Raw genomic sequence first — 23,385 nt, 5'->3', positions numbered from 1 at the left:
GTGATCTAACAAGGTTGGAAGTGTTTGCGGAACACCCGGGCAGGGTGTGGGCCAAACCACGCAGAACAGTGGCAAAGCTCCGTGGGGTCTGAGAGGAGTGAGGGGCATCAGTGGGATCTAGCCTACTTTGCTAGTTCATAATGCAGGACAATCCCCAGTGACACCCTAGGAGGGTGAAAGACAATGGGGGTTCACTCCATTAGGGGAGGCTTTCTGGAGGGGTTGTGACCCACCCACTGAAAGCTCCTTCTGTGTGAGATGGTTGAAGTCTTTGTAAATTTCGAGCCCACCAAGTCAGAATGGAAGGTAGTTTGGACTTTAGAAGTCAGTCTTTGCAAAATCTATGGCGTAAAACATCTTGATCAGTGAATAAAGAGTGTAGACAGCATTCCTGTCTGTAGGAATATGTTGTCTACCTAAGAGACCGACAGCATTTGCAAGTGGCTCTCTAGTTTCCACTGTCACACCATGGCTGTGCTGATTACACGCACTTTGTATCTGTTCATTAAAGCAGGCTTGGCAGGACGTTAACTTGGAAGCACTGTTGGATTGTCCATTCAAAAGTCATAAAACTGCACCGAGCAACCCTGTCATATGGATGCTAATGCGAATGGGTGTCCCCCCAGCTCGTCTGAATTGGGGTGGGTTGACCAGTTTACTGGATCCGTGAATCTCAGAGTCTCTTTGAGATAAAGGCCGTATTGCAAATGAGAAAGGACCCAAATGTAGCATCTGGACAGAGCTGTGCCCAACTGTCTATGGACCTTCACATGCCATGTGCCCTCTTTGGGCTACTGTGTCTCCCATGCAAAATGGTGGGGAGTGCTAAGGCATTGCCTTTTCTACTTTTCTGAGGTTCTCTGGGTCTCAGGAAAGAAACACAATGATGGAGAAGAGTCCCATTCATGGATCAAACTCCTCTAGCCTGAGAGGAGGAATTAAGGTTTTCCAACAATGCCAGACAGAGAACGGGGGTGCCCAGGTCTCCCGGAGCTGCATGGGCACTAAAATCGCTGGGGGAACGTTTGCAGCACGTGGATTTGTAGGCCCCACCCTGACCTCCTGCCTCTGCGTGTGTGTGTGTGTGTGTGTGTGTGTGTGTGTGAGAGAGAGAGAGAGAGAGAGAGACTGAACCTCTATCATTCTTCGCACTTGTTACAAATCTGAATGTCTCCGAAACTTCCATGTGCAGCCAGGTGGTTTGAGGACCTCTCCAGCACTCTCCTCCAGGTGGGAAAAGCCCTCCAAGGGGTGGTGTGGCAGGAAGCCAAGTTCGGAACCAACTTCCGCATCCAGAGGGAGCCGATTTTCCCCCAACCCTCCTCCAGAAGGCCTTCTCAACACCAGAGAGTAGCCTCGGCCAACCCATGCCCGAGCTGTGCCAGCTCTGCTGATTGAGGCTGTCACTCTCCTACTCTGGAAGCTTCAATAGCTCCCAAGTTTCCAAAGAAAAGAGACCAAGTTGCTCAGTGGGATGTTAAGGCCTTCCCCACCGGGGTCCCCAGGCTTCTCTAACTCGAGATGTGTACCCTCTTTCTGAGCGCCCTGAACTCCAGGAGTGCAGTCTCCCTCACAGCCTCCCTCCCTCCCTCCTCCTTTGCATATGCCGTCACCTCATTGGAATGCTGTCTCCAGCCACTCTCCATCCACCCAAATCCTGCCTGTCCTTCCCAGGACAGCGCCCTGGTACTCAGCGCACCACAGCTCATGGCAGTGCTCAGTAGACACGGCCTCGCAGTGCTCCCCGATTACTCAGGGCTCTACATTTCAGCCCAAAGTCTCAATCCATTGTCCTCTAATTGGTTGGCATGTACATCGATTCTCCTCTGCAGGAGGGAAAGCCCCAGGGACAGCAGGGTCCTTGACCTCTCCTCGTGCCCACCTTCCAAGCAGCACCAACACAGGGCCGGGCTCCTGGTGGGTGCTCAGGAAACACTTACCAGTTGAATGAAAAACCTCCTCGCAGGCTCTGAGCGGTCCGGCCCCAGCTGTCAGATGCCAGCTGTCAGAGCTGCTGGGAGAGGCCGAATGCATATTCATTTCAGATCCCTGGGCTGCCCTGCCTCGAAGGGTCTCCTGGACCATGCTAAGCCATGTGGGTACCAGGGCACGATTCTGTTTCTGCTCTCACTGGTTAGGGTTTTAAATCTCCTGGGCTCCCCTCACCCAGCTTCCAGGGCTGGGGCTTGGTGAACGGGGTGTGGAGAGGGAGGTATGTAAGTCTCATGTGGGGACTGTGCAAACCGTCAGGGCAAACTTAGCTAACACCTCTCGGGGGCTGAGGGACAGGAAGGGGCGATCTCGAACCCCCCTCTTCAAGCACAGCCAGGCCTTGGCAGGGACAGGACCAGCGGTCTCCAGGGATGCTCCCGCAACTCCCACACTTGGCTTCCCCTCAGTGAGGTATGTCGGTCCCCCACGTGGCCGGCTCTGTGTTAGCTATGAGGCTGGGAGGGTTTGCTGCTGCGCACCCCGGGCCAGTCGTCCTCCAGCCCAGGGCATTTAGGGGTGGGGACGGATAGAAGCGGCTGGGCCAGGAGACCTGCTCCTCGGCAGGGTGGGGGTGGGGCGGGGGATATGGCTGCAGCAGCAGCGGTGGAGAGACCGTCACTTAGTTCCCGTGTGTGCACAGTGTGTTCAGTGCTTCGCTGGCATCACTTCATGCACCAGTCCCTGCATGAAGGCACCACTGGCATCCCAGGGTCGAGAGGAGGAAACCGAGGCACAGAGAGGTGAAGTGATTTGGGAAAGGTCCCACAGCTCGGAGTGGTGGAGCTGGGTTGGCTGAACTGGGGGCCTGAGCCTGCCCAGTGAGGGGCTGGGTTTGGCCTCTAAGTCCTGAGGGTCCTCAGAGAAGGGAGAGACTGGGAGGGCTGGAGTGGGCTTCCTCTTGGATGGAGGCTGGGAGTGCGGGCCAGTGGGTTTAGGACTGGGTTGGCACTGGCGCGCTGTGGGGTTATCTATGATGGAGACACAACTGAAACACGGAGATAATCATTGGGTCTTGGCTCACCTCCTAGAAGTGATTTGTCCAGTGTGGGAATTACCTGCCAAGCTGCTCTCCCTTCCCCTCCCCGCACCCCCGGTGACTCAGACCCGGCTTGAACACTTCTGTAGCTGGAGGCTCACTACCTCTTGGGACAGCCCATGCCCTGGGGGGGTGGGGAGGGCTGGGGGGGACTTTCTCCCGCTGCAGGCAGAGCCTCGATGGAGGGCCTGAGGAGCAGAGGGCCGCACAGGCCAGCTGGGGTGTCTCTGGCCCCTTCCCTCCCTACTCTCAGCGCAGCCCAGTTGAAGTTAATCACGAGGGCAAATTCTCCCCTCCTCAGGCAGGCTTGGCATAGAGCACATGTGCCTCACTCCACACCCCCCAAAACAGGCCAGAAGTACTGCTGCTTCCGTTTCTGCAAAGTCGACTTGTCACCTGGAAAACCGGTGGGGCCATTTTCAGAAGGTGTGCACCCACCAGGCCACAAAGTGAGTGTGGAGACGTGACCATGGAATGCCTGTGACATGGGGACAGCTGTCGGGTGGCACAGCGACCTTTGACTCTTTGACGTTTAAGCCACATACCTAGGCACAGAAGGATACAAGTTCAAGAAAGACGTAGAAGATAAAAATATGATACCTAAGGGGCTGAAATCTTCATCCCCCGTGAAGAATTTCATGGAATTAGAAACCATGTCAGAGTTGGATGAACATGCTGAGTTAGCAGTGCTGTGTTGAAGAAGCAACTCTTAGAACACACTCTTTCTGAACAACTCCTTCCCAACCAGCCTCCTCATATAAGCATCGGGTCATGATCTGAGGTGCAGGCAAACACTGCAGGTGTGTGGGGTGGGGGCTGCTGCTCTGCCCAGCTTGCTCCTCTGTGACCCCCACCCATCTCTAGGAGGCTAATAGGGGCGACTCTCTTGGCTCCAACCCATTATCCAGCTCCTCTTCCCCCTCACTGACCAAAGCACAGTTTTGATCATGGCAGATATATACCTCATCCTTGGCCAGATATCCCCTGTCTCGGCCTCCCTTGCAGCTAGGGTGGTCAGGGAGTTCTGGTTAATGAGACCCACGCAGAAGTCCACTGGGGAGGTGCCTATGAGAAATCTTTTGCATTCCTGATAAAATGGACAGACACAGCTGGACTTACTCTGCTTGACTGTGGGTATGATGCATGGAGCTAGGGCAGCCATTTTATAACCATGAGGAAAGAGACTCAGATGCTGACATTGTTACGCTGCCAAGCCAACACCAGACCCCAGACTCCGTGATATGCAAAAATCCAAAGCTCCATTTGTTGAAACACCCGTAGCCAAACGTATTTCTAACTGACAGGGTAGTCACTGAAACTGAGGTTCAGAGAGTTTAAGTGGTTCCCCAAGGGCACATAGTCAGGCTCCAGGCAGAACTGGGGCTGGAATTCGACCCTGCTTCCCATTCAGAACAAGACTTCTCCAAAAGTCAGGTTTGGGGTGTGGTGACACCTGTGGGGGCACTGCCCTGCCTCACATGGCCCCCTGGGGGTCTAGCAATCACGCCAGATTCTCCTATGGGAGGAGCGTGGCCTTGACCTTGGGGTGACAGGAACAGAGGAAGGTGACACCATTCCTGCCCTTGTGAAGCTTGGGTTTTCCACAGGGTTAGCTCCACAGGATGTGGTGGAAGGAGAGGGGGCCCTGGAGCCAGACCGCTCCTCAGTGAGCGAGCCCCCTCCCCTCAATCTCCTCATCCACAAAGTCATGCTGGTAACGCTCACTTGAGAGCACCCCTGTGATGCTGTTCTGACAAATAAATGAGAGAATACTTGTGAAGTGTCTGGCCATAGTGAGTACTCGGTGAACGGCAGCTTCTTCACTTCCTATTCGTGTTTCTGGGGTCACCAAGAGACACTTGCACACTAATGCTTTTCTGAAGTCTGCTTCTGGGAATACTCAACCTCCGTACCTTTCAGAGACTAAAGTTAGGCCAGCGGCCACCACACTTTTTTGTGCACATGTTTCTCCTAGAGATCTTGTTAAGATGCGGAAGAGCACAGTCTGTGTGACGTGGCTCAGATGCTCTGGGTGGGGCTTAAGACTCTGCACTTCTAACAGGCAGCTGGTGATGCTGATGCCCTGGGCCCAGGTGCACACTCAGCCAGGGGTTAGACCTCTTGCTCAGACCAAGGGAAGGCCAATGCTCAGACCAAGGGGGCGGGGCACTGTGGGTTAGAGCTGCCTGGGAGAGCTTCCGAGATGAAGATGGGGGCTTGGAGCTAAGTCCTGAGGCTCTGGGAGGACTGGGGTGTGTGGGCAGGGGGAGGCAAGACCTTCCCAGGGAAGAGGGAAGCTGGGGATTGCTGGTGCCCAAACCATGCCCAGAGTGACCCGTATGTCCGGGACTCATTTGCCTGGAGTTGACCAGGGCCGGCAGGCTGTACAGGCTGGATGTTCTGAAGGGCAGCCGTGCCTTCTCCCACCACAATCCCCCCATTTCATCCCTAACTCCAGGAGGAAAATTCAGACTTTCCTGGCTCCCTAAAGTCTGCTCTCTTTACTATCTTTCCAATTACCTCTCCCTGCCACACACCTGGATCTGTCTCCCCCCGACCCCGGGGTCCTTTATGGTCAATCCACTCACAGTCCTTCCCTTTTCTGAAACGTAATGAGACTTAAGAGTACAAATCACATCTTTGACCACTTTATATTTTTATTGTCCTGTTACTATTTCATGAATGAAGTAGGAGCCACTGGACGTAACTGTAACAAAGGACCCAGAGGTCAACCGCACTCACATCACTGTTTGTCATTCATAATAATCATCCCTGGATTGATAACAATCTAGCCCACACATAAGATTTTCACTATGGAATTAGGAAACAGGCCCGGAAAGGTCATGAGGCTTGTCCCAAGTCATCCAGCAGGTTGGTGTCGTCCCCGCAGGCTGTAAGTGCTCTGAAGGATGGTACGAGTGGTCCGTTGGGCACAAGAGTTGGGCACCACACGCTCACACGTGCCTCGTCCCCTCTCAGCCACCGGGAGAGGAGGCCACCTGCCTGGCGCCCCCTGGTGGTCACGTCGAGACCATACTACAAATACCTTCGATCAAAACACACTGGAGCCACAGTAAACTGGGGCCCTGAACTCCAGCCCTTTTCTCTTTACAACTATTTTCATGAAGATGTGAAGAACAAAAAAAACACACTGCTTTCTGCCATCATCCCCCAGGGTTGCCCATCTTTGGTGGGACTTGGCAGCCCACCGTTCTGGAACGATGCAGGCCCACAACACAGATGCCTGGCTCTCTGCTCGCCTAGCCCACGTACACACTCTCTAGAAGAAACCCTGCCAGTCCTAAAACACATCCATCCCAGAGCAGGAGTTCACACAGACAGCCTGCTTCCCTGCCTCGTGCTCTGGCGAAAGGTCAGCAAACTCTCAAACAGCCTCACGTGGACCCGCTAGGGCGCGTCCACCGAGGCCGCCCGGGAAGCCGCCTCACTCCTGTCACCGCCGCCCAGGCACTCACGCCCGTGCCAGCTGCCACTGCCCAGGCCAAAGCGCCTTCCACACAGCATTTCCTCCAAGTGCCCACGACCAGGAAGGGAGACCTTCCTGTCTTTCCAAGTGCAACCCCACAGGGTGAGCTCAGCTGAATACTTTCCAGGGGGCAGAGGGGTGATGTGGATGGAAGAGGAGCCCTGAGAATGGATCTGCTGGGACGCCACTGGGTGATGCCAAGGCTGGCGAGGTCAAGGGGCAGAAAGAGCTCTGCCCTGAATCAGCTCTGGGCGAAGGAGAAGGTACAGGAAGCCCTGGGGGTGGGGACTCTGAGAGCTGAAAAGTAGAGTTAACGGAGCAGCGTGGAATCAACGAGCTGCACCGGGTGCCACGGGGCGTCGGAAAGCCCTCTGAGAGCCAGAGAGACGGTACGGAGAAAGCGGAGTCGGACTCGAGCCTCCAAGGATGAAGAGAAACTCTCTGGGCAGAGGGAATGACACGGAAAGGAGAGGAGGCTGAAGGAAGGCGACGTACTTGGGTGAGAGCTGCGTGGATGTGTGGCCACTGGGGGAGGGAGTGTGCACCCAGCCGAGTCCCTCGGGTGACCGGAACCTGAGGAGTTTCCAGGCGGTCAGATCTTTGTGTCGCCATGATAACCTCGGCCAGCCTAGGAAGCATGTCAAGGGGGAGAAGCCTGGAAGCAGCCTACGGTGGGGTGGGCTGGGCTCCCCCAGGACACCCTGGGCTGTGCCCTGAGGTCTCTCTCAGCTGAATTCCTGGGCACTTGCCATCACTACCAGTTTTTGGCACCTAAAGTTATTTTCTGGATCGTGAGCTGTCTTCACACTTGCCTCCCAAACCTTCAGCAACGGGCTATGTCTCACTCATTTTTGTCTGATGCCAGGTACCCTACCTCCTCACAAGAATTCTGCATGGGGAAGGTAATCTGTAAATGCTGCTGCTGTTGATCTGGGTGATGCCAATCATGGTCCCAACTGTGCCCGGGCAAGTGCTGGAGAAAGCTGGGAAATGTCTGCCTTGTTTCTTTAAAGAGACACTTAAGCAGAGGGCAGGAGGAAGGCTTGGGGCCCAGGGGCAAGGATGGAGACAGGGGGAGGTGGAGCTCCAGCCCTTCCCTGAAGCCCTGTCCTGGAGCCGGCCCTCAGGGGCGGGCAGCTTGGCTGGTCTGCATCAGGGAGAGACCGAGCTGACGAGAGCTTTATTAATTATACTTGTCACAAATGGAGTTGGGCCGTGGAGGCCAGGAGACACTTATCTTCCTCACCCTCCCACTCTCCCCTCCTCTCCCTGTCTTCTTCAGTAATGTGAGTAATGTGAGTAATGCCAAGTCTATTATTCTTAGAATTTTAAAGAATGTCAGAGCTAGAAGGGGCTCCGGAGGCAATCTGGCCCACCGCCTCCTTCCACAGTCCAGGAGGTGGAGGCTCAGGGAGGCTCTGAGCTGAGCGCTTTGCCCAAAGTACCTGGTTTGTTTGGGGGCAGGTGGGACCTGGTGCCCAGGTTCCCTGACTCCAGCCCAGGCTCTGACCCTCACCTCACATGGCCTCTTATTTATCCCTCCAAGTTAGAGATGGTGGCTGTGGACATAAGGCTCTCTGGGTCCTTGAGACAAATCAGTGAGGGTGTCTTGCACAGGCCACGGCTGGTCCTGGGTTCTGTCATGGAGGCCACAGAGAAGGTGTGAGCGTCACTCGCCAGAACAATGGGGACACCTCTGCACTCAGGCGAGTGTGGGAAGGGGCAGGGAAGAGAAGAGAGCACAACTTAGGACACAGGGCACAGCCCCGGTGGGAGGAGGGCTTCAAGACGTTTCTGTGGGAAGGGGGAAGGGGAGTGAAGACTCTCTCCATGCAAGCAGAGGGAGGTGGGACTAAGGACCGGTGTGAAGAGGAGAGACGAGAGCTGAGCACGCCTCGGATGCTAATGTAGCTCGTCTGGCACCTGGAGTCCGGATTTAAAGCATTTCTGCCTTCTCTCCTGGAACCCAGTGTTCCCTCCTGCTGGGAGAGCTGGGAGGGGTCCACGTGCGCTCAGCCGCAGCCTATGGTGTGGTCTGGGGCAGGGGGTGAGGGGCTGCTTGGTGGGACACGTTCCTGCCAGGGCTGCTTCCTGTCAGGATGGGGACTCCTCCAAAGGGAGAGGCTGGAGAAACCCCACATGTGGGTGGGCTGTGGAGGCCTGGGTTCTGGTCCCAGCTCTGTCACAAGCGAACTTCAACTCATTTCCCTCGGATCACAGATTCCCTGTGGGTAAAATGAGAAAACTGAGCTAGAAGTTGGTGCTGAAACTAGGCCTCCTGCAGATAGGAGTGTGTGAATGGCCAACAAGAAATGATCTCTAAGCCTGGAACGGGACTTTGCCCTCTCCTGCTGCCCACGGTTCCCTCTGTGCTTACACCGTTTGAGTGTGTGCCCCTTGACAAACCCGCCCACCTCTGATACTCTAAGGACCCCTGGGGCTTGTCCCCCAGGCGAATGAGAAGCAGTGGGGAAGTGAGAGGGAAGCTCCACCCCATGGCCTCACTGTGCGGAGTTTTCCATCTGCCCTCGGTCCCAGCACAGGCTCCTGGGCACTACTGACATTTTGGGCCAGACACTTCTTTGTTGTGGAGCTGTCCTGTGCATTGTAGGATGTTTAGAAGCATCCTAACCTCTACCTACTAGATGCCAGTAGCATCTCCAGACAGTGTCCAAATGTCCCCTGGGGGGCAAAAATGTTCTCTAAGACCCAACGCCCTAAAAGGACAGATGAATAATTCTCTTTAGAGAATACGGGGAAAGAGGGAAGATATGTCATTCATTTCCCCAAGAGAGAAAGAAAAGAACATGAGGACAGCGGGGGAGATGCAGAGGAAGGGCTAGTGGGACTCCCCTCACCCTTTCCAGTGACTCAGACACTGTTGAAGCCCTTTCTCTCCCTGCCATGGAAGAGCCATAGGGCTGCCCATTTTGCAGTGTTACGGGTCCTCCCCTCCCCCCAAAAGATATTAAAGACCGAACCCAAGGTACCTGGGAATGTGACCTTATTTGAAACAGGGTCTTTGCAGATGTAATCAAGTTAAGATGAGGGCATTAGGCTGGGCCCTAATCCCACATGACTGATGTCTTTATCGAAAGGGGAAATTTGGACACAGAAACAGGCACGCACACAGGGAAGTTAATGTGACGACATAAGAACACCGTCTACCAGCCAAGGAATGCCCGAGGCTACCAGAAGCGAAGAGAGAGCCACGCAACAGATTCTCCCTCCCAGGCCTCAGAAGGAACCAGCCCTGCTAACACCTTGATCTTGGTCTTCTAGCGCCAGAGCTGTGAGACAAAACATTTCTGTTGTTCAAGCCAACCAGTTTGTGGGACTTTGTTACAGCAGCCCTCCAACCAATACGCTCGGGAAGAAGGACCACAGGACCAGGAAGCTGGAGTTACGCAGGGATCTGGCTTGTGGCCCCACCATCTGAAGCAGAGACATGTGCTGATGGGACCCAACTCACCGTACAGAGACAAAAACCAACACTGTGCCTCCCGGACAGACAGGTGGAAATGCATCACATCTCTAAAACGAAACGCTTTGGTTGTGCCAATCACTAGAAGTTGTAAAACTACCCTGAAGAATTAACAGCCTCCACATGCTAACTACATCCATCATAAATTCATCTTTAGTTTCTGTTATCATATCAGTGTCTCTGGGGACCCCTGTCTTGTCATCATTTGCCCTTTATAATTTATTCATCTCGTTCTTGCCTGCATCCTTTCTACTTATCATTCATCTTTACAGTTGTACATAAAATTAGATGGATCCTTCCATGGTGGGGCTGTCAGGAGGGAGGTGGGCCTCAGCAGGGAAGTCCCAGTAAAGCTGGTGGCGGTCCCACGAGAGCCTCCTGTGGGTGTCAAGGTAGAGGTGGGGTGGGCAGAAGGAGAGAAAGGGAGAGTGTGAGGGAAGGAGGAGGAGAGGAGAGGGACAGGAGAGGCAAGTGAGAAGGATAAAGAAGAAAGGATGGGAAGTGAGAGGGGAAAAGAGGAAGAGGAAAGTGACCAGAGGGAGAGAAGAGAGGAGGAAACAGGCATAAAGAGAAAAGAGGAGAAGGAAAGGAAGAGAAGGTGGGACTTAAGAAAATGAAAATGGGAGGCAGGGGGAGAAAGGAGAACATCCTGAGACAGCAGTGCTAGAAATCCAACTGAGTTTTGTTTTTTTTTTTTTTTTTAATTTTCCATTTTAACATATTTCCTGGTAAACTCAAAGAAAGTCACATTGAATTTCCATGGAAATGATGTGTCCTGAGTGGTGGGGACCTTTAGTCGGGAGGTGTGATGGCAGCGATGCTGCTTGTCTACCAGGCTGAACCGAGCGAGGGGTGCGGGTGGGAGACAGCCATGGAGGACTGTGTGCGTTTGCTTTGTATTCTCAGGTTGCCGGAGTGAGGGCACAAAAGCCAATCTTTAACTAGTGAATTGGAACTTTAATGTTTACCAAGCAGATACAGCTCCCACTCTCCCCCTGCCAGCTCTCTCCCCTCCCCGCTTTCAGGCCTCCCGCTAACTGGACCCACCTCTTCCCCCCTCAGCAGCCCTGGTGAGGAGACTTTTCTGCTGCCCCGGGAGCAAAGTGCCGGCCACTGCTGGCCATGTAGCCTGGTTTTCTCTGATCGGAGTCTCTTGGGCTCTTCCTGGAAGACAATTCCCTGAAAAGTCCCAAAGGCAGGGGGAGCTGGGACTAAGCAGCAGGGGCCTATTTTAAGGAACAGGATTCTTCCAATAGGCCTCCTGTGCACACTCAGACAGACCCCAGGGAGCTCTCCAAGTGGACCTCTCCTGCCTAGCTCACGGCTCCTGACCTGTCATGTGTGCCTTGTCTTCTAGGCTAGTTCTTAGACCAGCGCTCTCATCTGACACACCCATCGTCCTCCCAGCTCTCTATTCCCACCTTGCCCATGTCCTGAACACACTTTTTTTTTTTTTTTTTTTGCGGTACGCGGGCCTCTCACTGCTGTGGCCTCTCCCGTTGCGGAGCACAGGCTCCGGACGCGCAGGCTCAGCGGCCATGGCTCACGGGCCCAGCCGCTCCGCGGCATGTGGGATCTTCCCGGACCGGGGCACGAACCCGCGTCCCCTGCATCGGCAGGCGGACTCCCAACCACCGCGCCACCAGGGAAGCCCCTGAACACACTTTTGAGCAACTCCTACACCCCATAGTTATCCAGGTCCCCTCTAAAGCAACTGGTGGCCCTAGAAAGAAGAGGTGGATTTTGGTAGCAGATCAGGTGCTGGTCTTGGCTTGGCCATTTATTAATTGTGTCACCTTGAGCAAGTTGCTTAATCTCTCTCATCCCGGGTCTCTTCACGTGTGAGGGATACGCACGACATCTTCCTTATAGGGTGGTTGCGAAGATAAAATGGGGTAACGGAGGCAATGTGCTTGCATCACGCCTGTCAGATAGTGAGTGCTTAATAAATATTAACTGTTATCACTGAACTGTTTTCTACTCTACCCATTTTATGATAACGTGCTGTCTTGTATCATTGATGTGTGTGTGACTTCTGTCTCCAATTTGATGGACAGCTCCAAGAGGGGGTGGTGAGGCATTTTTCTTATCTCTGTGTCTTCCTGGATGCCTATCACAGTGCCCAGCACAGACTCAGGAAATTCTTGTTGATGAATTGAGAAACCATGTTGACTTAACCCTATAAATGATGGAACAAACGTTGGGAATGGAAGAAGGTGGGCTGGAGAGGGCAAGGGGCCAGGAGAGAGAGTGAGATTGAGAGTGTGAGGGGGAGATGGTGAGTTTAGAAAAGTGGAATCACTCTGCCTGGATGCCGGCAGAAGACCCTGCTCGAAGGGACCCTGATGAGGCTTTGTGGTTTAGTGATCTCATTCTACTGAAGGCGTGTCAAATTAAAAAACAATAATCCATCTGTAACACTGGTCCAGGGATGACTCCGTCAGCCATCTGAGAGACTTTGGTTAGGCTGGTTCCAAGGGATACTGACCTCTGACTTGTAAAAACAGCCACTGTGATCTGGTTTCTGAGCTTCCACTTATCCCAAGAGAAATGTCAGCTCCCCTTCCCAGTCCCTAAGGGGGGACACGTGGGAGCGGTGTCTCTAGTTCTGGCTCTGTTGTTTTGTTACTGTTTTTGATGGTGGCAGTGTGTGCATGCATGTGGGCACACATGACAACAATGGGATCGTGTTCCTTGTTGCCAACAGGATGCTGACTCTGTAAGTTGCTGGGAAACAGAGTGGGCTGCCTGCACCATCTTCTCCCCTCTTTCTCTCGTCAGTGAGAAAGTGGAGGGCTAATTTTAATGGATTGATTTTAATGGATTTTGAAGTCTGGAAAAGTGCCTCAATGGTTGAGGTTACCAGTTTCCAGGTTCTTTTTTTCAATTTTTTTCTCCTTAGTCAGACATAGAGTGCACTCACCAGGGCACCTAGTGTGGTCACCCCAGGAAAGAAGAAGTCTCCCTCTGCCCCCTGACCAAGGAGGCAGCTGTGAGCACTGCCTCAGCTGGTGGCAACACCCATTATACAGTTGGGTGGAGCATTCTGCTTGGGCCACTTCCCAGCATTTGCGTCTCACTTTCTCTGATCTCAAAGGAGAGAACCAACCAACAATAGTAACACCAGTTCTGCTTTCTGGAATCCAGATGACTCCACTTTAAAATCTGGTCATTTTGTTTTTCATTAATCTCTATGTGAGTTTTTTGGGGGACAATGTGCCCTGGGAAGTTGGAGCTGCAATCCTGTCTTTTCTCCCTGTCCCTCCCCCTGTGGGCTGTGCCTGCCCTGAGAATTGTGATGAGGTCTTTGAGGCCAAGAGTCTCCCCGTGAGGCCTTTGAAGAAAGGACAGCGTTCCAAGCACCGCAAGGGGACTCTAGGCTATGTTTTAGTTCCATTGTTGGCCTCTTTCCTCACCCCTCCCACCTCCCAACATACATTCATGGTTGGTTTGTTTTTTTTGTCCTTTCTCCCAGACTTGCCCAACTTGTCTTTGTGGTTTCAGAAAAATGCCACTGGATCTCCCAGTATGAAGGATTAGCACAGATTATGGGGAACAGTGTTAATTATTGGTGGAAGGGGGGCTGGCGCGTCGCTCCAACATGCTCCTGATTTCCCCTGGGCCTTTCTGCCTGGTAATAAGCCTTCTTTAATCTGGCAGGCCCCTTGGTGAAATCAGCACCACGGACAGTGGTATTGATTGCTTCTGAGAAACCATCACAGCTGCTCAACCAAATTACCTTTGATATGTGACCTTTAATGTAATTACTGCAACATCAAAGTATTTCTATAAATTATTAAAGAACTAATACACTCCATCATTTAGCTATTCTATTATATGTAAAATAAACAACCACAAGTTAATGTTAGATCCTGAACAATCCACACTTGCTACTGAAATTCTCCCAAGTCCCCAGTCTCTCCCCCTTCAAAATCCCAAGCCGCCCCCTCCCACCTTCTCTTTCGGTTTCCCCATCTAATTCCAGGCTTTTAGCCATCACGAAACTCCCCAGCAATCTCTCTCAAGCTGATGAAGGACCTCCCATAACAATGTGGTATTTTCTATTCCATTGGGGTGGTTCTAAAATATCTATCACAATCTCCCCCAAAACAAAGTACCACAAACACTTTATTAATCAGCACAAACCTTTCTCAGAAGCCTTTGATTTTCTTACAATATGGCTTTATGCTTCACACATAACACGGGGTGATGTGGAGCGTATTTCTGCCATCTTACAGAGGGCACCCAGAAAGTAATTACTGTAATATATGTGCATGTAGCTGCGCCACTGAAAAACCAACTGGGGAATGGCCACCTTGCCAGAGCTGGGTTCCACACAAAAACCTGTGCGGTGCACGATTTCCATACATTTGCATCCGCGGGTGTGTTATTAAGATGACTCAGCCTCGTGCTTTGCAATCACAAATACCAAAATACAATACAAAGGCTATCTTAATGGAAGGAAGGCCCTCCCCACCCCTAAACGGGTAAAGAAGGATCTCTGATGCAAAGGAAGACTGCTCCCGCCTCAGGTTGCGCTTTCCCTCTGTCTACCTGGTTAACCTTTCCCGCTGTGGGGCAGAAATGGAAACGTGTGTTTACATACGATTTGCTTGGTAAGAATGTAAACATGCATGTGTAAATATTGGTGAGCATATATACAGAACACATGTGCTTCCCTGCAGTGTCCATTGTATAAGCTTCAACACGGTACATTTTAAAATTCTTTAAACTATGCCCACAAACACTCACATCTTTCCATTTATCTTTAGATACTCGGTGAGCTGCATATCTCCCCCTCCTTCCGCATCCCCCGCCCCATCTCTCTGAACCCACAGGAGAGACCGCGCAGACCCTTGACCCGGGGAACACTTCTTATTTTATGGTGATGAACTAGCTTCGATAATAGCCACGGCTGATATCACACCCAGTTAGGGGGGCCATAAATAATTCTCTTCTCCCCCGCACAGAAGCTATAAACCAGGGCTGAGGCACGATAGTTTATCAAAGACGAGGGCTGGCTCCTTAAATAAACCGCGGTGATCTCACTCGCGGCGCCGAGCCCGGGCGGGTAGGCACTCCCTCCCTCCCGGCCCGGCCCGGCCCCCACCCCAGGAACGGCGAGGGTCCGACGTCGATCGGTGGGTGTTAGTGCAGCCTTGCGGCAGGCGGCCCGGCGGGCCCAATAGAGGCAGCTCCGGGATCTCAGGGCCCCGGGCACCCCGCGTCCCCACCCCGGGGCTGCCCGAACGGGTAGTGCTCGGAGGAGAAAACCGATCGGCGGCGCCCCGGTGGGTCAGGGGAGGAGCCGCGCCCGAGCTTTGTGGCCACGGCCGAGTTCGTCCCCCGCCCGGATTCCGTCGGGCCTGGACGGCCGAGTGCGCAGGCCGCCAGGCGAGGTCTGAGCTCGGCGCCCACGCGCCCGCTTCCCAGCCCCGCGCCTCGAGGCTTCTGGGGGCCCAAGGGGCGACGCGCGAGTTCCCGAGCGAAGGCCGGCGCCGCGCACCGGGGCCCGCGAGCCCCCCGCCGGCTGCGCCGCGGCTCGGCCTCACGAAGTCGCCCCCTGTCGGCGCGCCCGTCGCTCGCGCCTCGGCGGGCGCCACTTACCCCGGGCAGAGTCTTCTGCTCGTGCAGCGCGCTCTGGGCCTTCAGCGCTGACTCACGCTCGCAGTAGGTGAGGAAAGCGCAGCCTGGGGAGGGAAGCAAGCGCCGAGAAGGGTCAGTGGGGCGCCCTCGGGCCGCCCACGCGCCCTCCCGCCCGCCCTCCGGTCTCCAGCCCCTCCCTGCTCTTGGTCCCTCTCGCCACCTCTCTTTCTCTCCCGTGCGCTCTACTCGAGCTTTCCTGCCTCGCCGTTTTCCCGTGTCTGCTTTTCGTCTCTCTCGTTGCTTTTCTATTTTGCTCCTTTGGTGAAGTCTCCCCACTCTGCATCTTCTCCCCGCCACGCCCCCTCTCCCCGCGGGTCTCTTCCTGTCCGCCTGCCAGGTGCCTGCCTGCCTCCCTCCGATGTTGTTCTGTTTCAGCTCCAGCCCCAATACCTCCCAGAAGGGGCAGCTTCCACCCCTCACCCCAGCACCTCTAGTTACACTCCATCGTGAACTCTTGTTCTGGCCCCTTAGGAGGGATGATGCAGGGACCCTCCCGACCTTTCAAACAAAGGCTCCATCTGTAAGGAGGACCCCAGGCCAGGCTGTCCTAATAAAATGAATGGGGCTGTCCATGTGCCCCCTGCCCCAGTCGGTTGTCACATCTGCAGTGATATCTTCACACCCCTCCTGGAGGGCTTGGAGACTCTTGCTCTGCCTCTAATTCCCTGGGTGACTCCAGCAGTCTCCTGTCCTGCCTCAGTCTCCTCACGTGTTAACCAAGAGGGTTGATCCAGTGGTCTGCAAGGTCCAGTCCAGCTTTCCTCTTGCAGTGCCTCACCGGGGAATCTGGATTTTACAGAACACTGTGTCTTACTCAAGCGGTGACTTTTTAATGCTGGCCCTTCAGGCATGGTGACAAGGCAAAGAGAATACTTGTTGGTGGGAGAGGCATTTTGGGAGTTCCCTCAAACTGCTCAGTGTCAGGGCCTCTTCCTTTGCCTCCAGATGTGGCTGTGTGGCTTGGGTGGCCCTAGGGTCTTAGGGAAACTCAAAAAGCCAACTTCAGCCTGCAGCAGGCTTGCATCTGGAGGGGCATAGTGGCCTCAGACTTCCTAAAGCCACCATGGCCCCAGAGAAGGCACCCTGGGCGCTGGCCACCACCTCTGGCTCACTGTCTTCTTTCTCTCCCTTGTTTCACTCTCTCTCCCATGATCTGATCTCCCAACCATCTGTGTTCACCACTGCCCCCCTTTCTTTGCTCTCCCTCTTTCCAGTCTCCTCACCTGGTATGCCTTCTCTCCCCATTTTCACATCTACCAATCCCATCCATCTTTCAAGAATCTGATCAAGATCCACTTCTTCCCGGCAGACCACCTTAACTGGTCTAGTTCATCTTAAATCAACCTCCCTTCTCGACTGCCCACAGCTGGCCGGGTGGTCATCCTCCTGGCCATTTATCAACTATTTCCTGAGTGCCCTTGAGCCAGTTTCTGTGACAGGTCCAGGAACCCAGGCCCTCTTCTCATGAGGCTCGTAGGCTTCTGGTGCCAGTCTGGTGCCTTGTCACCAGGCTCGCTCTGGCCTCTTGTTCGTTTCCCTGGACATAAGAATGCTCCCAGCATCCTCTGCAGTTCCTGACTCCTCCATCACCCAATAAAAACTCCCTTCCTCTCCTTCCAGTGTAAAACTTGGTCCTGCCTCCCTTCCTCTCCTAGCTTCAGAGAGGAGATGGAAGGGAATGTATTTGTGAGGGAGATGTAGAGACGGGCAGAAGGAAGCGGGGAGAGAAAGCTGGGAGACAGTTCTCAGCTCCCATGGCGCTCTGCCTTCCCTGCCTCCAACTCTGTCCCAGGCTGGGAGGAGCTATGAGTGCCAAGGAGCCTCTGTCCCACTCCATCTCATGCCTCCCCATCCAGACCCCAGATCACCCCTCCTCCCCGCCCCCCCGCTCCTCCATCCTGGTTGTGGCAGACGGTTATTGATGGAGACACTGGGGGACTAAAATGAACAGCAATCAGAGGCCCCCATGACGTCGTCCCTCGTGCTGCTGCCTGCCTCTGCCAGGGCCTCTTTCCTCTTGTCCCCTCACTGGCCTTGTCCTCCGCCCATGCCTGCCTGCAACTGGGAGGCAGCCGCTGTGCAAGCCAACTCAGGACAAGGTCAGGGCAGGTTTGGAGAGGGAGGAGGAGAAAGGAGGAAGGAGAGAAAATGACCACATTGTTTCCATGGACCAGGATAACAAGGAAAGGACTCCAGAAAGGAAAAAAAAAAAAAAAGAATCTGTTGCGTTTGTCCAGCTTCCAGGCATTTCTGCCACAGTTTTTTTTGAGAGCGCTCACAGCTGTGTTGTGAACCAGAATCTTTGAGGGACCCCCAGGCCCTGTGTGACTTCCGCTGTCATCTGCACCCCTTGACTTCTTCCATTCCTCCCCTGCTCACTCACCCAACTCATTCCAGCCTCGCTGCCCCGCCAGGCATACTCTGCCCTCGGACCTTGGCTCTGGTGGTTCCCTCTGCTCAGAAGGAGCTCGGTCTGCTGTCTGCACGGCCTGCCCCTTCACTGCCTTGAGGTTCTGCTCACACGTGGCCTCCTCAGAGATGCCTCTTCTGATGGCCTCATTTAACGCAGCACCTCCTCCCACCCCCCACACAGGACGCAGGCCTGCTCTCTGACCCCTCGTCCTGTTTGTGCTTCTCTTTGGCACCCCTCACCCAGACATGTTAATACTGTGTGTTTGTTCCTCGATTAGCGTTTCCCCGGGCTCAGATGAGGTCGGGACTTGATTTTGTTCTGTTCCTTAGTTCTCGGTGCCCAGAAAGGGGCAGGAACTCAACACATGTTTGCCAAGAGCATTGAATCCCGAACACTTTGGCTGCTTTGGGGGTGCCAGGAGGTGCGGGGACATGGCAGCGGTGCTGGGAGCTGATCAAGGGCCCGAGGACACTCCATAGTGGGAGGACAGAGGTTGCTGGTGAGAGCTGAGAGGCTGCCCTGGTGGGAGGGCTCTTGTCCCCAAGGCCTCCTTGAGCCCATTTGCTCAGGGCTTGACAGTATGGTTACTGTCACCATCCTGCTCTCTCCCCCATCAGATCATCCCCTGCAAAGGCTGATGTGTGGTTCCAGACAGGAAGCGGTACTCAGCCAGGGGTCACTTACTGATGCCTCTCTCGGAGTCCCAGTTTCCTCATCTCTAACTCCCTTCAGAGGCTGGCGGGGAGGCTTACTAGCCAATGAGCATTAACAACCTCTGCAGAGCTCTCTAATCACAGAGCACAGTGTAAACACAGTCACTCTTGTGGATGGGGGGGTGGGTCAGAGAGGCAGAGTCCCTCCTGTCCCTCTACGCCTCCATGAGGAGGGACCAGCCTTACACAGGGGCCAACTGGTGCCCACCCACCTGGCCTCCTCAAACTCTCTCTTCAGCCAGCCCAGTGCCATGTCTGACAGTCCACTCTGAGAGAGCTGTCTCACTGTGGCTCTTTTAAAAAGGCGGACACAGGGGCTTCCCTGGTGGCGCAGTGGTTGAGAGTCCGCCTGCCGATGCAGAGGACACGGGTTCGTGCCCCGGTCTGGGAGGATCCCACGTGCCGCGGAGCGGCTGGGCCCGGGAGCCATGGCCACTGAGCCTGTGCGTCTGGAGCCTGTGCTCCGCAACGGGAGAGGCCACAGCAGTGAGAGGCCCGCGTACTGCAATAAAAATAAATAAATAAAATATTTAAAAAAAAAAAAAAGGCGGACACAGTACATAGTTATCAACAGCTGACTCTGTGCTTGAAGGGACCACATCTGCTCCCTTGCCGGGGGCAGAACCCTGAAAGAGCGGCAGCTTGGCAGGGATGGGGGGCTTCAGGAGGGGAGTCTGTCTTCACAGGGTGCTGCAGAGGGCAGCGGGCCTGGGTGGGGGCCAAGGTGGGCGCCCAGGGTGGCCAGGGGAGAGAGCGCTCGCAAGCCTCGCCCACTGGACACTCACTGAACTAACTGTGACTTCCTGTCCTCATCAGTACTTCTCCTAGGAGTTGAGGAGGGGGCTCTGAGCTGTGAGGGTGGTGCAGGGGGGCCTCAGCTCGGCAGTCACTAAATCTGCCAGGCTCCCTCTCCTGTAAGGAGCTGAGGTGTCCCCAGAGACACGCCCGGTGAGGCCCCTTGGGAACTCTCAGCCTAGTTGGGAAATGGGGTTCTCTCAGGGAGCAGCCACATTCGATCCAAAGCAGCAGAGGTGGGTGGGCAGGGGGAGTGGTACGGGCTCTGCACCTGAAGGCTTGAGAAGGTCTGACAATGGAGCGCCCTTCCCGGGGATGGGGCTGGTGGCACAGACATCTCTCCCTGTCTTCAGGCCCAACACTTCCCTTCCCAAGCCTGACCCTGCCTGTATACTTGTGCTCACAGAGGAGGAGACATGGGTCCACCGTAGCTGTTGGGAATAGCAATAAAATGGAAAACCATCTAAAGGTTTCTCAGTGCCAGAATGTTTTTATGTTTAAACTGTGGAATACTCTACAACAATCAAAAAGGTGAAATGGTTCTAAATGTCCAACACAGAAAGACGCACTGTCAGATGGGAGAAGCAGGTTGCAAAGTAGCAGATGCCGTGTATATACAGAGACATCTCCCCGGCTCCCATATGCACCCAAATTTGTGCCTACACCATAGCCCAAGGTCTACAAGGGTCCCATCAAGCTGAAAAGAGGGAGGAAGGGGGGGGGGGTAGGTGGTGTCTCCCATGACTTTAACACTTTTTGTTTTGTTTGACACATTTAGACCCAGCATGTATCATGTATCATTTATATAATTAACTTTAAAGAAAAAACAAAAATACTTTGCTAAGAGGGGAAGATGGAGTGAAAATGGGGTGGGTGGAAATGGGTGAGCCAGGCAGGATGCAGGACCCACAGCCCGTTCTGAGGGCACGGACGAAGATCACTGGACATTAGCTTCCTGGCAGGTTCTTCATGAGGGAAATTATCATGGGTGGGTCCTGCTATGGCCCTGCCTCAAAGCTTCCTCTGAGCTCTGGGAGTTGAAGTAGATTCTCTCCACCCAGCAAGCTGTAAATGGTATTCATTTGGGTCCTGTGGCCCTGAATCCCAGAAGATGCTGTCTGGGGGGGATAGAATCCATGATGGAGCACAGAGGCCCACCCTCCCCCCACACCTGTCTCGCCCTCCAGGTCTCCTGAGGCCCAACCGGCTGTGTGGCGCTGATGGCGGGATCTGAGGTGAAAAGGCGCAGAAGTGACTTGAGAACCTCTGGGTGAGGTCCAGCCTCGCCCCTCAGCTCCCGCCTTCCCCGTCCTGTCCCAGTGTCTGGGATGGTTCTCCCAGCACCAGCTCATCACTCGACTCTCCCCGCCTCAGGGTCAGCGCTTTCTAGCGCTGACCTGGTGGAATAGAATTGCAGCCTGGCGGAGCAGGGCCGGACTTGGGAGATCATCGGGGTGGGCGTGGGGGCAGGGAAATGTCACAGTTGCAGAAAAGTCACACCACAGTGCTGCACGTAGGATCTTCCCGGACTGGGCCACGAACCCGTGTCCCCTGCATCGGCAGGCGGACTCTCAACCACTGGGCCACCAGGGAAGCCCCTCACTGTTCTTATTTACCCATCCTTCTGTTGATCCTTTTCATGTCTTGTGTCTCTGAATAGACTGTCAGCTCCGTGAAGGGTGGAGACAGAGTCTTCTAAACGGAACTGAAGCTTCATGGAAACGGAAGCTTCTAGCCCAAGGAACTGAAGAGGGTGGGGGGACCACGACTGGGGGTTTGGGGCACTGAAGAGAGATCAGGAAGCACTGGGGGCAGAGAAGGAGAGGGAGGAGGAGAAGGGTAGGGACAGGGGAGGTTAAGCCAGCTGGGGGAGGCAGGCAGAGTGGGCGTGGCCGGCTAGGGCACAGGTGGGTGGGTGGCAGACACCCTCCTCCAGAAGGGCAGCCTGGGCTGATGGTGCAGGGGGCGCTGCTGATTCCTGAGACGGTGGGCGGGTGCCCTCTCCCACACGAGGGAAAAAACACAGCGCGGCAGAATTAATTGCACGGAGATGGCAGTAATTTACAAAGCCCCCGTGTGTGGGGATAAAAGGCCCTTGTCATTGTGAAGTGAAGGAAGTACAATTTCCTGCCCAGCTCTGAACAGGGCTGAAGCCTGGGGTGTAATCATCATGGGAAGGAAGGCTCCCGAAGCGCGCCCTCCTCCCACCCCAGCCGGGCCTTGGCTTCCTACTAATTGAATTACAGAATTAGCCAGAGGAAGGTGGCCCTAGAATAGGAAGATCTGGACTTTAATAAAACATCAGATCCTCAGGCCCTGCACTTGACTGGCCTGGAGGAAGTGAGAGGAAGCTGGGTGTGGGAGGGGGTGGGGAAGGGAGCAGAAAACCCACCAATCAGCCAGACCTAAGGGTCAAGGAGAGGCTCCCTGTTGGGAGTGATTTTCTTTGCCCTGAATCTCCACCCATCCACCTGCCATGGGGCCTGAAACCCCACCCTCAGAGCATCATTCCTCATCCCAGGGTTTACAAAACGGAGGTGGGCCCCACTGCAGAGAAATTAAGGCAGACTGTGCGTGGGTGGATAGAGGGAGGGGGAGAGGGGATGTCTTCCAGTTTCCCTGGAAAGAGGGTTGCTGGTGTTCCAAAGCTATGTGTGTCCCGCCATCGAGCCTCTGTCCCCGATGGTCTGGGTGGGTGAGGGTTGCCTCCCCAGTGCCTTCTGGGGCAGATGCCCCCTTCCCTCGTGTGGGAGAGACAGCTGCAGAGCAGTTCTTCACATATATGCTCTTCCTCTGGGAATGTCCCCCCACCTCTTGGCCTGCCCCAGGTTTGCACCTCCTCCAAACCCACTGCTTGGGTCCTGCTCTTCAGTGAGGCCCTAAGAGCCTACCTCGGCCTTGTGGTCTCACCTTCTGTGGATTCCTATGTGGCTGTACCCTTGACCACTGCTCATGGCTTGCCCCAGGGGTAAGCCTCGTCTCCTCTTCTAATCTCTGAGAGCCTTGAGAATCTGTGAGCTCCTGGTAACAGGCAGAGAAAGAAACCACGGGGCTGGCCCTGCCACTGTCTCTGCCTCTCTTTCCCAGTGCCCGGCCACGGGGTGACCCTTCTGCCAGAATCTCCCCAGGACCCGTCTTGGCCATTCCAGTCCCTCCAGGCCTTTCTACCTGGACTATACTCCCTCCCTCCCCCTTTCTCTGGGGATTTCTCTGCTGATGTTCTCCTCTCTCCGTAAGAGAAGGACAATGATTGCTCACCCACAGAGCATGACTCTGACTCTTACTTCTCCACCTGCATTGGGGGAATCCAAGCCTCAGAACAGTACCCTTTCCCCTGCTACCTCTTCCATGCCTCCTTCCTTTTGAGCCCACGTGTCCTAGGAGAGACTAAGCCTCCCCTCCTCCAGGAAGTCTTCCTTGACTACACCAACCCCAACATCTCTTAAAGCCCTTAGCAATGGTCCCTCTCATTTGGCAGTTAGAAGACACATGTCTTTGTCTCCACATCTTTGTCTACCTCTGTCCCCCATGGTCTGGGTGGGCAAGGGTGGCCTTCCCAGTGTCTTCTGGGTGGTGTGTGTTTGCCCACATGGAAATATTCTACTACAGGAGCTGCTAACTCCAGGGTCTCCTCCCCCCACCCCCCATCCCCAGGAACAGACGTCATTGAATGCAGTCGTTGTTAAACTCCACTCTGGCCCTGGCTGGGTGACAGTGAGATGCAAGGCTGGGGAGAGATGGCTGACCTCAGGGGAAGCCGTGTGTGGAGAGGGTCTGGGATGGGATGTCTGCCCTCCGGCTTAGGCCCGCAGAGGTAGA

The 23,385-nt window shown here is 54.5% G+C and overlaps 1 protein-coding gene across 27 annotated transcripts in view; it reads right to left on the bottom strand.

The window, feature by feature from the left end:
• CELF4 (CUGBP Elav-like family member 4) overlaps nucleotides 1-23,385 on the bottom strand; it is a gene marked incomplete at both ends in the record, with an annotated part of 298,840 nt that overhangs the window by 208,253 nt on the left and 67,202 nt on the right. For all 27 annotated transcript variants that reach the window (XM_079942015.1, XM_079942006.1, XM_079942016.1 and 24 more), the window contains one exon: nucleotides 15,607-15,689. In XM_079942015.1, the coding sequence (XP_079798141.1) occupies nucleotides 15,607-15,689 (83 nt within the window). The remainder of the gene's footprint in view (nucleotides 1-15,606; nucleotides 15,690-23,385) is intronic.

This window comes from Stenella coeruleoalba (genome assembly GCF_951394435.1).
Source record: "Stenella coeruleoalba genome assembly, chromosome: 14".
In the NCBI taxonomy this organism is placed as follows: Eukaryota; Metazoa; Chordata; class Mammalia; order Artiodactyla; family Delphinidae; genus Stenella; species Stenella coeruleoalba.
Note: the sequence above shows the minus strand (reverse complement) of the source record. Positions and strands in the feature narration are given on the sequence as shown.